At 40.4% G+C, this 15,265-nt stretch overlaps 1 protein-coding gene across 5 annotated transcripts in view; it reads left to right on the forward strand.

Annotated features, from left to right (window-relative positions):
• Window positions 1–14,159, forward strand: part of LOC131060564 (uncharacterized) — a 64,317-nt gene extending 50,158 nt beyond the window's left edge. The window contains exons 1-6 of one of the 5 annotated variants that reach the window (XM_057993834.2): window positions 8,813–11,702; window positions 11,818–11,975; window positions 12,151–12,303; window positions 12,410–12,830; window positions 12,939–13,347; window positions 13,461–14,159. In XM_057993834.2, coding sequence (XP_057849817.2) covers window positions 12,504–12,830; window positions 12,939–13,347; window positions 13,461–14,071 — 1,347 coding nt within the window. In that variant the 5' untranslated portion in view covers window positions 8,813–11,702; window positions 11,818–11,975; window positions 12,151–12,303; window positions 12,410–12,503 and the 3' untranslated portion in view covers window positions 14,072–14,159. Of the gene's footprint in view, window positions 1–8,812; window positions 11,703–11,817; window positions 11,976–12,150; window positions 12,304–12,339; window positions 12,831–12,938; window positions 13,348–13,460 lie in introns of those variants that run through there. The other 4 variants (XM_057993832.2, XM_059209581.1, XM_057993833.2 and 1 more) reach the window with 4 other exon arrangements.
• The last annotated feature ends 1,106 nt before the right edge of the window (window positions 14,160–15,265 follow it).

A 15,265-nucleotide genomic window follows, 5' to 3' on the forward strand; every position in this document is an offset into this window, starting at 1 on the left:
ATATTGACATATGTTGTCCTCATTTTTGTTTTGAAAAATGGACTATTACATACAATTTTTGTCAAAAAAATGAAAATTTTACTCTATGGCACGCTTCCTGAGGCATAATTTCACCTTACCCCTATACTAGACTAATCCTCAGTCCATCCTCAAACCACATTTCAAATTTCATCGCATTTTGGGTTCGTTTGCTATGTCTTTCCTTCAATTTCGGGTTTTTTTTTCCTAACTGCAAGTGGGAAATTTTCCTTAAGTTGCAAGTTTTATGATTTCCTTTTGTTTTAGTGTTGTAGGGAAATTTTTAGTTAATTACAAGTGCACTTTATGAAAAATAGAACTTGTAACTTGTTTTTTATTTCCCCCTTGTTGCTTTTTGTCTTTTAAGTCATTGTAGGAACTTTTTGGGCATATTACAAGTGAACTCTAAATTATAAAGTTAAAATAAAACTTGTAATTCTTTTAAAAAGTTCCACTTAAGTGATTTTAAGTTATGGTAGGGGTTTTTCTCCTCCATTACAAGTTTTATAAAGTCACTTTAAGTTGTAATAGGGATTTTATTTCCCTATTACAAGTTTTATTTTTAAGTTGTTTTTGTGACTTGTAAAAGGAATATTATTTTTCCTTTATTGGTCTTTTGTTGAGTTGTTTAAAACTTGTAATGGGAGTTTTATTTCCCTATTACAAGTATTTTAAACTTGTAGTTTGCTCTCACAAACCCGATTTTGCCTTTATGCATGAAAAGTGAACATTTTTAAACTTGCAAATGTGTTTGAGAAACCCGATTTCATGTGTTCTTTGCAATTTTAAACTTGTTGTTCTTTCCCAAAAACCCGACCAGCAATATTGGAGGATTTTGTTGAAGATTTCTAACGATTTTTATGGAGAAATTCAAGGAGGAGGAAGGCGTTTTGATTTCATGCCTATTTTCATGCATTTTGAAACTCCCTCCATGCCATTTGGAAGACATTATCGCTGCTTTTATGGCGTGTTAACAGCAAAAATGTGTTTGAAAATACCACGATTTTCCTTTGAAATGAGCCATGAATCCTCTTCCTTCTTAGTCGTTTTTTCTTATTATACCTAGGCGTGGGGTTTGGATGAAGATTTGACCAATTCTCATGCCATTTTGATAGCCGTTTTTGCTGCATATGGCGTTTTCTTAAAAATGTGGCTAGGGTTTGAATCTTCTTCTTTTGTCTATATAAGAGATTCTTTCTCTTCATGATAGTTGTTAGTTTTGTTTTTCTCTTTCCTAAAATCGGTTTTGTGAGAGATTTTTCCCCTTTGTTCCAAGTTTGCAAAGCAATTTGCAAATTGCATTGTTTTTCCCCATTTTCCCTTTTTGCTTGCATTCGGGATTTAAAAACCCGATTGCAAGTAAGATGAAAATAATTGATCTACCCCTTTGGTTGAAAAATCTTAACCATCTTTTGGTGAAATTCCAAGTTTCAAAGTTGGAAAAAGCTTGTCTTTCCAAAATCGGGTTTTTAAAACTTGATTACAAGTAAAAGTTCTTCCCATTTTTCATATGGTCAACATGGAAAAGTTCTTCAAAAATGCATTCATAACCATCCGCACTTGTTGTTTTTGGTCATAAGCTTCATTTCCCTCATATCAAGATCCCTATTCCCACCATTTCATCCACCCATTTCACACCTTCATTCATTTTTCCCATTTAAAGTCTTCACTTGCAGTTAGCCATCCAGAACCGAATTTGGTCCAAAATGCACCCAAAAAACACTTGAAAATGAGTTTTAAAGGTCCAATTACAAGTGCAAACTTGTGTTTACCCATTACGCATATGGAGTTGCATGTTTGTTCCCCACAATTGCAAGTTAATGCTCTTGCTTTTCCCACACATGTAATGCAGCTTCCAAAACCCGAAATTCACTTGTGAGCCCATTTTTGCATCAGTTTATCCCTTCCCATGTCAGTTCGGTTTGCACACACGATCTACCAAATCAATGGATTAAGGCATGGGCCTTATTTTGCAAGCAAATTTCAAGATTTGAGGATGATACAAAGAAGAGATACAACAACAATTCATGGTTTTGAGTATAGAATGCTTTCAAGACAAAGATGGTCATGACATAAAAAGAGAAAGGCATCCCTTTCCCTCTTGAAAAGCTAGTACTACCCCGAGCAAGAAGATAAGGATGCAAGTTCCCGTTCCGGTTCAAGATGTCTTTACCAATCCAGAATACTTCAAGTTCTAGCATCCAGAAGCGACATGAAGATCATCACAGGCAAAGGATGATGCAGTTAGAGTTGTGTCTTTAGACACATGGAATAGTTTTAGTTATGCATTAGTAATATTGTTTTGACAAGTTACATGTAAAAAAAAAACTTTGTAATTGCAAGTTAACTCATTACTTGCACTTTTGTAATTACATGTAAAGCAACTACAAGTTGTGTTCAATTAGGACTGTAGTTGGAATAAGTCATAGTTAGCTATTGAATAAGTCTTGGTGGTTGAGAGAATTTCTCAAGTTAGTTGGGATCCTCCCACCTTTTTCTCATGACTCCTCTCTTATAAATACTTGAGGGGGTCTATTGTAATTTTTATCTTTTGGCAATGCAACAAAATTCTGCCAGTTTGTATGTGCACTCTAAGACTTTGAGCTTACATGTAAATCAGATTGCTTTCAATAAAAGAGGCAAGTTGTGTTGACACTTTGTGCCAATTCAAGTTGTTATGTGAGAACATTTTCTGGAGTTGATTGTGAGTTTTGTTTTATTGTGAAAGAGGGATTTAAATTCAATCTTGCAAACTTTGAGCTGCTAATTGTATTTAGAGTTATATGTCTAGTTTTCAGGTTTGGTCTTGCAGACTTTGAGCTGCTTATCATATCTGAAACCATAGAAACGAGACTCGCCCAGACTCGGCGAGTCCGAGTACGAGTCAGGCCCGGCGAGTCCCAGGGGCTCGGAGTCGGACTCGTCCGAGTCTACTCGCCAGACTCGCCGAGTTGGCGAGTTTGGCCCAAACTCGCCAAACTCGGCGAGTTCCGAGCCCCAAACTCGGCCAGCGTCAAGCCAAACAAAAAAACACACAAAAAATTTATTTTGCAATGTTTTTTAAGTCCGTTTTTTTTTTATAATTATCTTCTATCCCTAAAAGTGACTTTCATTTCATTCACTTGCAAAAAAGAGAGGAGTAAAGTGAGTTGGGAAGAAAAACAAGGGTGCATAGAAGAAAAATCAGCAAGGAGGAAGCTCAAGTTTTCTTCAATTTGTCACATTGGAGCTGCATTGTGTTTCGATTTGGTGCATCAAGAGTTGGATAGGAAGACTTTGCAGTTCGTTTCAAGCTTGTTGTAAGAGGTACGATTGTTTTTTTGAAGATTAGTTTGTTTCTTGTATGCAAAAATTACATTTTCTACTCATTTTTTTTGAAAGTTTTACATTTTCTTTCAAAATCTTTTGTATGTTTGTATGTAGTATGTAGTTGTAGTGTTGTACTATGTAGGGTTTGTAAATTTCTTTTTTTTAAAAGTAGGGTTTGACAAACCCTACTTTAGTTTTTTTGAATGTATGTAATATGTATTAATTTTATTTTGTATTTGTAATGTTTTATTGCAGTAAAATTCACTTTATTATTTGCCTCAACTTCAAGTTTCACAAAACTATCCTAAAATGTCTACTTCAGCTTCTAGACCCCCCTTTAGAAAGGACCCTGCTTGGAAATATCATGAGGATTTTCCAGGGCAAGGAAAGGGGCAAACAAAATGTATGTTTTGCAAAACAATATTCCATGGAGGTATATATATGCTGAAATATCATATTGCTGGTGTGCGTGGACATGATGCCGAACCATGCCTAAAAGCAGTCCCTGAGGCCGTACGTGAATGTTATGTAATGGTTGAAGAGATTGAAAGGAAAAAGAAACAAAAGGAGGATCGAGCGGCCATTGGGAGAGAGATAGTTTTAGGAAGAGGGACACAGTTAGGTTGTGTTGGAGGCCCTTCTTCCTTACCTCCATATTGTCCCACTCAGTTTGCTACTACTGGTGCTTCAGTTTCTGCTTCTGCTTCTATAAGTGGCAATGCCACCGCCACTTCTCATGCTCCTAGCACTAGTAGTTGTAGTGGGAGTGCTACCATTGGACCTAGGATTCGTAAATCTAGGTTGGATTCTGTAATGTCCCCACTCTAGCAGATTGACCAAGTATATGTGCGTTAGCCTAGCTCTACATGGTCCCGAGGGCTAACGAAGGGTTTAAAGGGATCCTGGAGTGTTTTGGCCTAGTCATTTCCAGTTTGGGCCAAAACGAAGTTGATTTACTTAGTTTCAGGCATACTTACTATTTTTAGTAAGTCAACAGGACACAACGGGGGCTAGTTTTGGTGATTGGATTTGATACTCCTTGGCGAGAGCTTTCCGACGAGCTGTCACTCACGCTATTCGGAGTCCAATTGCTAATATATTTTAATGCCTGAAGTTTTATTAAAGTAACATTTAATTTAATTGTAAACTATTAAAGTGTTACTTTAATATTTATTTTATGGAGATATGTGTAAATCAAAGGGGCAACCAAAGGAGACATAAGTGAATATTTTAATATGTTTTATATTGAACATGTTTTATCCCACATTGCTTGAGTGAGTTGGGTCGCCCCTTGGAGAAAGAATAAAAGGGAGCTTTTGTGGCTTCATTGGGCATGTGGAATATGAGAAGAATTTGGTGTGTGAGTTGCAGATCCGTTCTTGGCATTAGAGGACGTCTATCCTCTCTTGTGACATTCTAGACGTCATTCCCTTGGGGTTTGGCCTTTGGAATCCTTTGCTATCAGCTTCATTTACAGGCAGATTGGGTGTTTTTCCAGCTACAAGTAGCAGCATTATTTGGTTGCATTTCCAGCTCCAGGCCGCGACACTATTCACGCGGGTACTATTCACGTGACACTATTCACGTGGGTACTATTCACGCGACACTATTCACGCGACACTATTCACGCGGGTACTATTCACGTGGCACTATTCACGCGGGTACTATTCACCTGGCACTATTCACTTGGCACTATTCACTTGGCACTATTCATGCAGCACTATTCATGTTACTGTAGCAGCAGAATTAGAAACTTTGGTGGGAACATTATGTCAAAATGCTGGAGTATTTAGTGAGTTGAAAATAACCTGCTATGTATTTGATTTTTGTTAATTCTGGAAATAATATTATAACAGCAGTAGTTCAATTTCCAGCTTGCCTATTATTGTAAATTCTTTTTAGTCATGTTATGTGGTTTCATACCTGTGCAAAGACTTAAAAACAAAAAAAAACATTGAAACATTAAACGGAGGAATAAGGAGTTGGCTGCAAACTGTTTGACTAAATTCCTATCAGCAGTGGGGTTAGTTTTTGGGCATTCTAGGGTGCCCACTACAGTGGTATCAGAGCAGAAGATTCTGCCATCTTGTGGGAAACTTTCACCAAAACATATTGCAGAAATAAAAGAAGTCCAGAATGTATGATTGAGCATGCGACAGGGGCATTATAATTTTCGCAATACCAGGGCCAGACAAAATAGAAATCCGGATAATCAGAGTGAGCAGTCTAGTTCATCCGTGCGGGTGGACATAGAATCCAGTCATACAGACATAGAGGAAATATTCTTCGATCAGGACAGCAGTATGGGTGATCGAGATGAGAGGAATATCGTTCCAGATCAGGGGGAGGTAATGTTCAGACAGTTGCTGGGTACGTTAGAGCAAGGGCAGCGTATGCAGCAGGAGCAGAATAGGCGAATGGACATGATGTTGTAGCTTATGGCTAGACAGATGGGCGTTAATATTAATCCAAGTGAGGCCAACAATGGAAACAATAACAATGGGGGAAACCATAACAATAGGGGCAATGATAATAATGGAGGCCGAGGCAACAACAATGGCCCTGAGAATAACATTAATGGTAATAATGGACATGGCAACAATGGAATTGAGGCAGATAACTTTAGACACATTGCACACCCAGCTCGAACAGCGAGCTCGAGACCTCTTCTACCCACCTTTCCACCTAGGGATCCGGTTCAACCAGTGAACGAACCGCAGATTACTGAGTTACAGGGTCAGTTCAGGAGGGACTGGGAGGCCAGTGGACCCGAGTTTCAGGCAGATATTTCCCTTAGAGATTATATGGACTTGAGGATGAGACATATGCCTAGAGCAAGAGGGAGGAATCAGAATTTTGAGCTGAGGAAGAAAGTTGGAAAACTTTCCTTGCCTTATTATGATGCTTCAGGGAAGATGACTGCACGAGCTTGGGTGCAGAAGGTAGATACATACTTGTAGCTAAATCCTATGCCTGAGGATGAGGCTATCAAGTATGCGGCTATGCATTTGGACGGCGTTGCGCATGAATGGTGGCATCATGGCATGGTGACTCTGGGGCATAATTAGATTACATCCTATGAGGAATTCACAGAAAGATTGATTGAGAGACTTGACACTAAGGATCCCGAGTTACATTTCAAGGAGCTAGCACAGTTAAAACAGTCAGGGTCAGTGGATGCTTACATCGCCGAGTTTCAGCGTTTGTCTGTACTTGTTACTGATATCTCTCCTAGGAGATTGGTGGTGTTATTTTGTGATGGGCTTGCTGATCCATTACGTGGTTGGGTGAAGGGACATGATCCACTCACCTTAGCAGAAGCAACTAAAAAGGCACGAGATTTAGCTCCTTCGGTATACAAAGGAAAATACCATTCAACAGATTCTTCCTACCGCAAGGACAAAGACAAAAAACCATTTCAGAAAGAGTATAACAAACCCAAAGAAGGATCAAAAGGACTAGACAGTGAAACCTTGAATGAACTTCGAAAGAAGAAACTGTGCTTCCAGTGTAGAGAGCCTTGGGACTTATCTCATAAATGCCCTCTCAAGGCTAAGGCAAATCAAATGGAGTATTTTTCAGCAGAGGAGTCAGAGTCAGAGGGGGAGGATCAGCACTCCGATTCAGATGAGGGTAACATGATAGAGGAGAGCAGCATTCCTAAGGATGATAGATCGTTGGCACGCTTGACAGGGGCCCAAAAGGCAATCACATTTAAGGTCAGGGGTACTATCCAGGGGCAGAAAGTGATATCTCTCATTGACACTGGGGCTACACATAACTTTATAGATACACAGTTGGTAGCCAGGAGAGGTTTACAGACAGAGGAGCATGATGGTTTTAGGGTCATGGTGGCTAATGGCCAAAAGCTATTATGTACTCAGAAGGTTTCAAATCTTCACATTAGATTTGGAGATGGCTATGAGTTGGAGGATGATTTCTACGTTGTGGACATGGGAGATTACGACGTCATCCTTGGTATGACATGGATGGCATCGCTGGTTGAGTTCACTTTCAACCTAGCGAAGTTGGAAATGAGGTTTCAGCATGAGGGTAGGACTGTTGTTCTTAGGGGACTTTCAGATGGGAGTTGCAGGGTAGTCTCTTTGAAGAGAATGGAGAGACTTTTTTGACATAATGACATAGAGTGGGCAACAGAGTGCTTAGTTATGCCAACTTCACCGGAGCCTCGGGTGAAGAGTCATCCATCAGATATACAGGAGATTCTTGACAGGCATGCCAAGGTATTCAGTGATATTCCTCACGGGGTTCCTCCTGACAGGGGTGCAGAGCATGTTATTGAGCTCGAGGAGGGAGCCAAACCAGTGATGATCACTCCCTATCGTCATCCTAAGAAACATAAAGATGAGATAGAGAAGGCAATTAAGGAGTTGTTGGAAATGGGGCACATCAGGCCTAGCAAAAGCCCCTTTGCTTCAGCTGTAGTTTTGGTAAAGAAGAAGGATGGGACAATGCGCATGTGCATCGATTACAGGGCACTGAATAAGAAAACAATTAAAAACAGGTATCCCATTCCTAGGATTGATGAGTTGATTGATGAGTTGCATGGGGCATGCTTCTTCACCAAAATTGATTTGCGATCCGGATACCATCAGATCAGGATGAGAGCAGAGGACATTGAGAAAACAGCCTTCCGATGTCACTATGGCCACTTTGAGTTTATGGTTATGCCATTTGGACTAACCAATGCACCCGCTACATTTCAGAGTTGTATGAACCAGGTATTCAGGGAGCAGTTGAGGAGATTTGTCTTGATCTTCTTTGATGACATCTTGGTCTTCAGTAAGACCTGGGAGGAACATTCACAGCATTTGGAGGAGGTATTATCTATCCTAGAGAGAGAGTCTTTATATGCCAAGGAGTCTAAGTGTGAGTTTGGTATGACAGAATTACTATACCTTGGGCATATTATTAGTGCAGATGGAGTTCGAGTAGACCCTGAAAAGATTAGAGCTATAGTAGATTGGCCTACTCCCACGAACCTCACACAACTTAAGGGGTTCTTTGGTTTATGCGGGTTTTACAGGAGGTTTGTTAAGGGGTTTTCACAGACTGCAGCACCTTTGACAGACCTCACTAAAAAGGGAGCCTTCGTATGGACAGAAGCAGCGCAGCGATGTTTTGACCACTTCAAACAAGTGATGTCATCTTGTCCGGTTTTAGCTCTACCAGATTTCACGAAGCCATTTGAACTTCAGTGTGATGCTTCAGGTGATGGGATAGGGGCAGTATTGATGTAGGAGAAACATCCCATTGCATTCGAGAGTAGGAAGCTCCGAGGTGTTGAGAGGAGCTATTCTATCTATGACAGGGAGATGTTGGCCATAATGCATGCATTGGCCAAATTCCGATCATACTTAGTAGGCAGACGGTTTGTGATCAAAACTGATCACAATAGCATAAAATATTTCATGAGCCAGCGTGATCTTAATGACCGGCAACATAAATGGGTTACTAAATTGCAGGCTTATGACTTTGACATAGAGTTTGTCAAAGGTAAGAAAAACGTGGTGGCTGATGCCTTATCTCGGAGACCTCACTTATGTGCTCTGGCAGAGATTTCAGGAGATTGGAGAGATCAGATTATAGCAGAGTATGTCGGAGATGCTTGGGCTTCTGGATTGATTTCAGGTACTATACAGGATGATCGCTATGAGGTGATAGATGGATTGATCAGAGTTCAGGACAGGGTTTATTTGATTCCGTCATCACATTTGAGAGAGGTGATACTAAAGGCATTTCATGATGCACCCACAGCTGGGCATCCGGGGATCTTCAAGACCTACAGGCAGATCCGAGAGCGGTTCTCATGGAGAGGGCTCAAGGATGATGTTCAGAGGTATGTCAGGGAGTGTGCGGTTTGTCAACAGAATAAGGGAGAGCACACATTTCCTGCAGGTTTATTACAGCCCTTGCCCATTCCTGATAGGAAATGGGAAAGTATTTCGATGGACTTCATCATTGGGTTGCCACGAGTGCAGGGAAGGGATTGCATCTATGTGGTGGTGGACCGCTTGACGAAGTTCGCTCACTTCTTTGCTATTCCGTCCATTTACACAGCAGCACAGGTGGCAGATCTTTTCTTTAGAGAGATATTCAGGTTACATGGGTTGCCCAGATTCATTGTCAGTGATTGGGATAGTAAGTTTATGAGTGTTTTTTGGCAGGAGTTGTTTAGGTTGTGTGGTACAGATCTTACACCTAGCACTAGTTATCATCCGTAGACAGATGGGCAAACAGAGATTGTGAATAAATGAGTGGAGGGATATTTGAGGAACTATGTAACTGCACAACAAAAAGCTTGGGTCAAATGGTTGCATATGGGAGAGTATTGTTATAACACCACTTATCATATGTCCATCAGGATGACTCCTTTCATGGCACTCTATGGTTATGATGCACCTAGCTTCATGGATTTAGTTTTGGGGGACAACAGAGTGCCCAAAGCCAAAAACTTATTGCAGGATAGTCAGGACATCCTGAAAGTGCTCAAGGAGAATATAGAGCAGGCCCAGAATCAACAGAAATTGTACGCTGATCAGCACCGAATAGAGCGCAGTTTCGAGGTAGGGGATATGGTTTACTTGAGGCTACAACCATATAAACAGTTATCACTCAAGAAGAGCGGAGCTGAAAAGTTGAAGCCTAGATTTTATGGTCCCTACAGGGTGATTCGCAGAGTGGGCGAAGTCGCCTATGAGCTTGAGCTTCCAGAGGGCAGTCGGGTGCACAATGTATTTCATGTGTCTAGGCTTAAGAAAGCTATTGGTCAGAGTGTAGTACCTTCTGCAGATTTACCTCCTTTGGATGAGGAGGGGAAGCTCGTGTTAGTACCTGAGGCTATTCTGGACACCAGAGAGAGGAAACTCAGAAACAGGATAGTGAAGGAGTATTTGGTCAGATGGAGAGACCTGCCGGAGGAAGATGCTACATGGGAGAATGAGCAGGTGATACAGCAGGCTGGACTGAGATTGCTTGAGGACAAGCAATTTCAAGGGGGGCGGATTGTAATGTCCCCACTCTAGCAGATTGACCAAGTATATGTGCGTTAGCCTAGCTCTACATGGTCCCGAGGGCTAACGAAGGGTTTAAAGGGATCCTAGAGTGTTTTGGCCTAGTCATTTCCAGTTTGGGCCAAAACGAAGTTGATTTACTTAGTTTCAGGCATACTTACTATTTTTAGTAAGTCAGCAGGACACAACGGGGGCTAGTTTTGGTGATTGGATTTGATACTCCTTGGCGAGAGCTTTCCGACGAGCTGTCACTCACGTTATTCGGAGTCCGATTGCTAATATATTTTAATGCCTGAAGTTTTATTAAAGTAACATTTAATTTAATTGTAAAATATTAAAGTGTTACTTTAATATTTATTTTATGGAGATATGTGTAAATCAAAGGGGCAACCAAAGGAGACATAAGTGAATATTTTAATATGTTTTATATTGAACATGTTTTATCCCACATTGCTTGAGTGAGTTGGGTCGCCCCTTGGAGAAAGAATAAAAGGGAGCTTTTGTGGCTTCATTGGGCATGTGGAATATGAGAAGAATTTGGTGTGTGAGTTGCAGATCCGTTCTTGGCATTAGAGGACGTCTATCCTCTCTTGTGACATTCTAGACGTCATTCCCTTGGGGTTTGGCCTTTGGAATCCTTTGCTATCAGCTTCATTTACAGGCAGATTGGGTGCTTTTCCAGCTACAAGCAGCAGCATTATTTGGTTGCATTTCCAGCTCCAGGCCGCGACACTATTCACGTGGGTACTATTCACGCGACACTATTCACGCGGGTACTATTCACGTGGCACTATTCACGCGGGTACTATTCACCTGGCACTATTCACGTGGCACTATTCACCTGGCACTATTCATGCAGCACTATTCATGTTACTGTAGCAGCAGAATTAGAAACTTTGGTGGGAACATTATGTCAAAATGCTGGAGTATTTAGTGAGTTGAAAATAACCTGCTATGTATTTGATTTTTGTTAATTCTGGAAATAATATTATAACAGCAGTAGTTCAATTTCCAGCTTGCCTATTATTGTAAATTCTTTTTAGTCATGTTATGTGGTTTCATACCTGTGCAAAGACTTAAAAACAAAAAAAAACATTGAAACATTAAACGGAGGAATAAGGAGTTGGCTGCAAACTGTTTGACTAAATTCCTATCAGCAGTGGGGTTAGTTTTTGGGCATTCTAGGGTGCCCACTACAGATTCCTTCTTTGTGCCTCGCACTATTCCTGGGTCCCAACCGTCGCTTGAGGGAATGGGTTGGAACAAGGAGGTCCATGATGCTGCTAAAATGGCAGTTGGCAGGTTTTGGAGCTATAGCCGTATTCCATTCTTTGTAGCCAGGTGAATGTTTTACTAACTTTTATGTTTGATAACTTTGATTATTTTAATTTTTATACTTAACTTATCTCATTGAATTTTTATACTTAACTTATCTCATTGAGTTTCTTTGTGACAGGTCTCCTTATTTGCAACAAATGGTTGATGCCATTACCATATGCGGGGCGGGGTTCAAAGCCCCTATTGAGAGTGATTTGAGGGGACCCATTTTGTCTCAAATGGTGGATGATTTGAAGAAGGATTTAGATGAACAACACTAGATATGGAGCACTAAAGGTTGCACCATCATGACTGATGGTTGGACGGATAGGAGAAATAGAACTCTCCTTAATTTTCTTGTTTCTTCCGCAAATGATTGATTAATTTTAGTTTCATATAGTCTTTAATTTTTTATTTTTTATCTAATGGTTTATTGCATGATCATTGACCTAGCTTTATTTTTTTATTTCAGGGGGCACCGTTTTCATCAAGTCCATTGATGCCTCCGCCCATTGCAAGAATGCCACCTACCTATGTGAGCAGATAGAGGAGGTGATTGAAGATGTGGGTGAGGAGAACGTGGTACAGGTGGTGACCGACAATGCAGCAAATTATGTTGCTGCGGGTAAACTTTTGATTACAAACTAATTTTGTTTGCAAATTAATTACTATCTTGTAGTTTGTACCTCCATTAATTACAATTTACAATGCAACAAATTATGTTGCTGCAGGTAGACTATTGATGGAGAGGCACCCATCTATAGTTTGGACTCCATGTGCTGCTCATTGCATTGACCTCATGTTGGAGGATATTGGAAAAATCCCATGGGTCAAGAGATGTGTAGAAAGGGCAAGAGATGTGTAGAAAGGGCAAGAAATGTCTGCAAATTTGTATATAATCATTCATGGGTGTTGGCTCTTATGAGACAATACACAGAGCAAAAGGAGTTAGCTCGTCCAGGAATCACATTATTTGCCACAAAGTTCCTCACATTGCAGTCCATGCTTAGGTCTAAATCTGCCTTGAGACGTATGATTGTTGATGAGGAGTGGTCTTCCTCATCCTATGCTACCACCCCTGCAGGGAAAGATATGGCAGACTGTATTTTTGATGAGCAAGGCTTTTGGGTCCCTTGTGATGAGATAGTGAAGGTAATTTTTTTATAAATTCTACAATTTAACTTCATGTTTTATAACTTATTATATGTATTCTCTTATTTGCTCATTTTTCTGAATTACACAATATTTTCAATTTTGCAGTTTGTTAAGCCCTTGGTGGTTTTGTTGCGAGTTGCGGATGGAGATAAGCCCGCAATGGGCTATATATATGGGGGCATGGATAGGGCGAAGGAGGCCATCAGATTCGTCTATGGAGGAGATGAGAGCAAGTATGGTCCCATTTGGGAGATCATTGATAGGAGATGGCATCATCAGCTTCATAGGCCCATCCATGCGGCAGCCTATTATCTGAATCCGGCATTCCGTTTTATCCCTTCTTTCAAGGCTGATGTGGAGGTCCTTAATGGGCTATATGCAATCATGGAGAAGATGGGACCTGCTGGTACTTCTCAGATAGACCTTTTTCGAGAGCTACAGTTGTTCTCAGATGCACAAGGGAAGACCTTCTCTCGTCTTGTCGCCAAAGACGGTAGGACAACTATGATGCCAGGTAAAAATAAATTGTAAGGCTTAATTTTAGTTTTATTCAATACTATATTGTAACTTGTTAAATGAGTTCATGAGTGAGACTGATTTTATTTATTTTTCTCATTTCAAACTCAGATCATTGGTGGAACTTTTTTGGCCCAGAGACACCAAATATTCAGAAGTTGGCCATTCGCATCTTGAGCCAACCATGCAGCGCATCAGGTTGTGAGCGCAATTGGAGTATGTTTGAGCACATACACTCCAAGAGGCGCAATAGATTATCTGTGGAGAAGATGAATGATCTCGTCTTTGTTCACTACAATCTCCGCCTGAGAATGAGAAAGAATGCAATAGTTGACATGTCTCCTATCATTCTAGATGAGGTTGATCTTGAAGCAGAGTGGGCCAATGAGAATCAGACAGCTCCTGGGACTCCTATAGTTGTATTTAGTGATGATGACATTGATTGGATCGACCAGGTAGATATAGAGGCTGAGGTTGTAGTCATGGCAGAGGAGGAGCAGAGAGCACGAGCAGAGACAGGAAATACTGAGACTGAGAGTGACACAGCTGTTCCTGATGTTGGTGAGCATGACACAGTTGTTCCTGATGTTGGTGAGCATTGCATGGTGTCACGGGGAGCGACTATGGCTGCTGAATCATCCAGGACCTACTTTAATGCCTTCGCACGGGGCCAGGGCGAGAGGGTGCACGACCCGCTGAGCCATAGGCTTGTACACTTGTAGTTGTATTTAGTATTTAGTATTTAGTATTTACCTTTGGTATTTGTATGAAACATTTGATGATGATCATATGATGACACGGATTTTTTATTCCATGAGTTTGTAATATTGTATACATTTGACAATATTTATATATCTATGTTTGTTATTTTCTTCAGCTACAATTTGTGTTTATGCTTATGTGATTGATGTATACTTGTGTATGTAATCAAATGAGCTGAGTTTAATGATGTTTTTGTGTCTTTATGGTGTATTCAATAAAGGGTGTCTGAAACAAGTTTTAAATCTTTAAAAATCTCTAAATTTCTTGAGTTTTTCACTTTCCCGAGTCCAGCCGAGTCTGGAGCCGAGTTTGACGCCGAGTCCTGAGTCTGAGTCCGAGTCGGCCTTGCCAAGTCCGAGTCGAGTTTGAGTCCCGCTTCTTTGTCTGAAACTAGTGTGGAAAGCTAAAGTGGGAAGATAGCTTGTAGACTTTGTGCTACTTCTATTTTTAAGACTTGTGCATGTAAGGTGAAGTGCATCATGTAGTTAGACTTTGAGCTGCTACATATTGTGCTTAATTAGCAAAAAATCATCTAAAAAGGTTGATAGGGGAATAGATAGTTGAAGACTTTGAGCTTTCTTTCTGTTTTCCTGTCCCGGGGAAGTGACGGAGGTCTTTGTGCCTTTATGGAAACTTTGCTTCCCTTTATGTTCCAAAAATCCTACAAAAAAGTCTCATTTCTGTATTTGTTGTTATTTATTTCCAATTGCTATTACTTTTTTGTGAAGAGAAAAGAGTATAGTTTTTCTTGAAAGAAGAAGAAAGACTGTTGTCCCACCCATATTAGATTAGTTTAGTTTGTAGATAGGGGGAGCCTTCCCTAAATTAGGAGAGTATCATACTCACATACTGTGGCTGAAACCACAATTTTGCACATTCCCCAGGTGTACAAAATTTTCAACCAACAACATACGTATCAGATTGTTTCTTATTGCTTCTTAGCAGGAGCCTTGAATTCCTGAAATTTGTCATAGACTTCACACCTTTTTGTTGAAGGAATTAGACCCATGTATATTTGGAAAAGTCATTGATGAATGTGAGAACTTAGTGAGCTTTGTTGAAAGACAAGGATGGGAAAGGATTCATGTGATCATTGTGAATCAATTTGAGAACTTGTGAAGTCCTCCAAGTGTTCTCTTTGTTAAATTTCTCCT

The sequence above is a fragment of the Cryptomeria japonica genome, chromosome 8, assembly GCF_030272615.1.
Source record: "Cryptomeria japonica chromosome 8, Sugi_1.0, whole genome shotgun sequence".
NCBI lineage: Eukaryota > Viridiplantae > Streptophyta > Pinopsida > Cupressales > Cupressaceae > Cryptomeria > Cryptomeria japonica.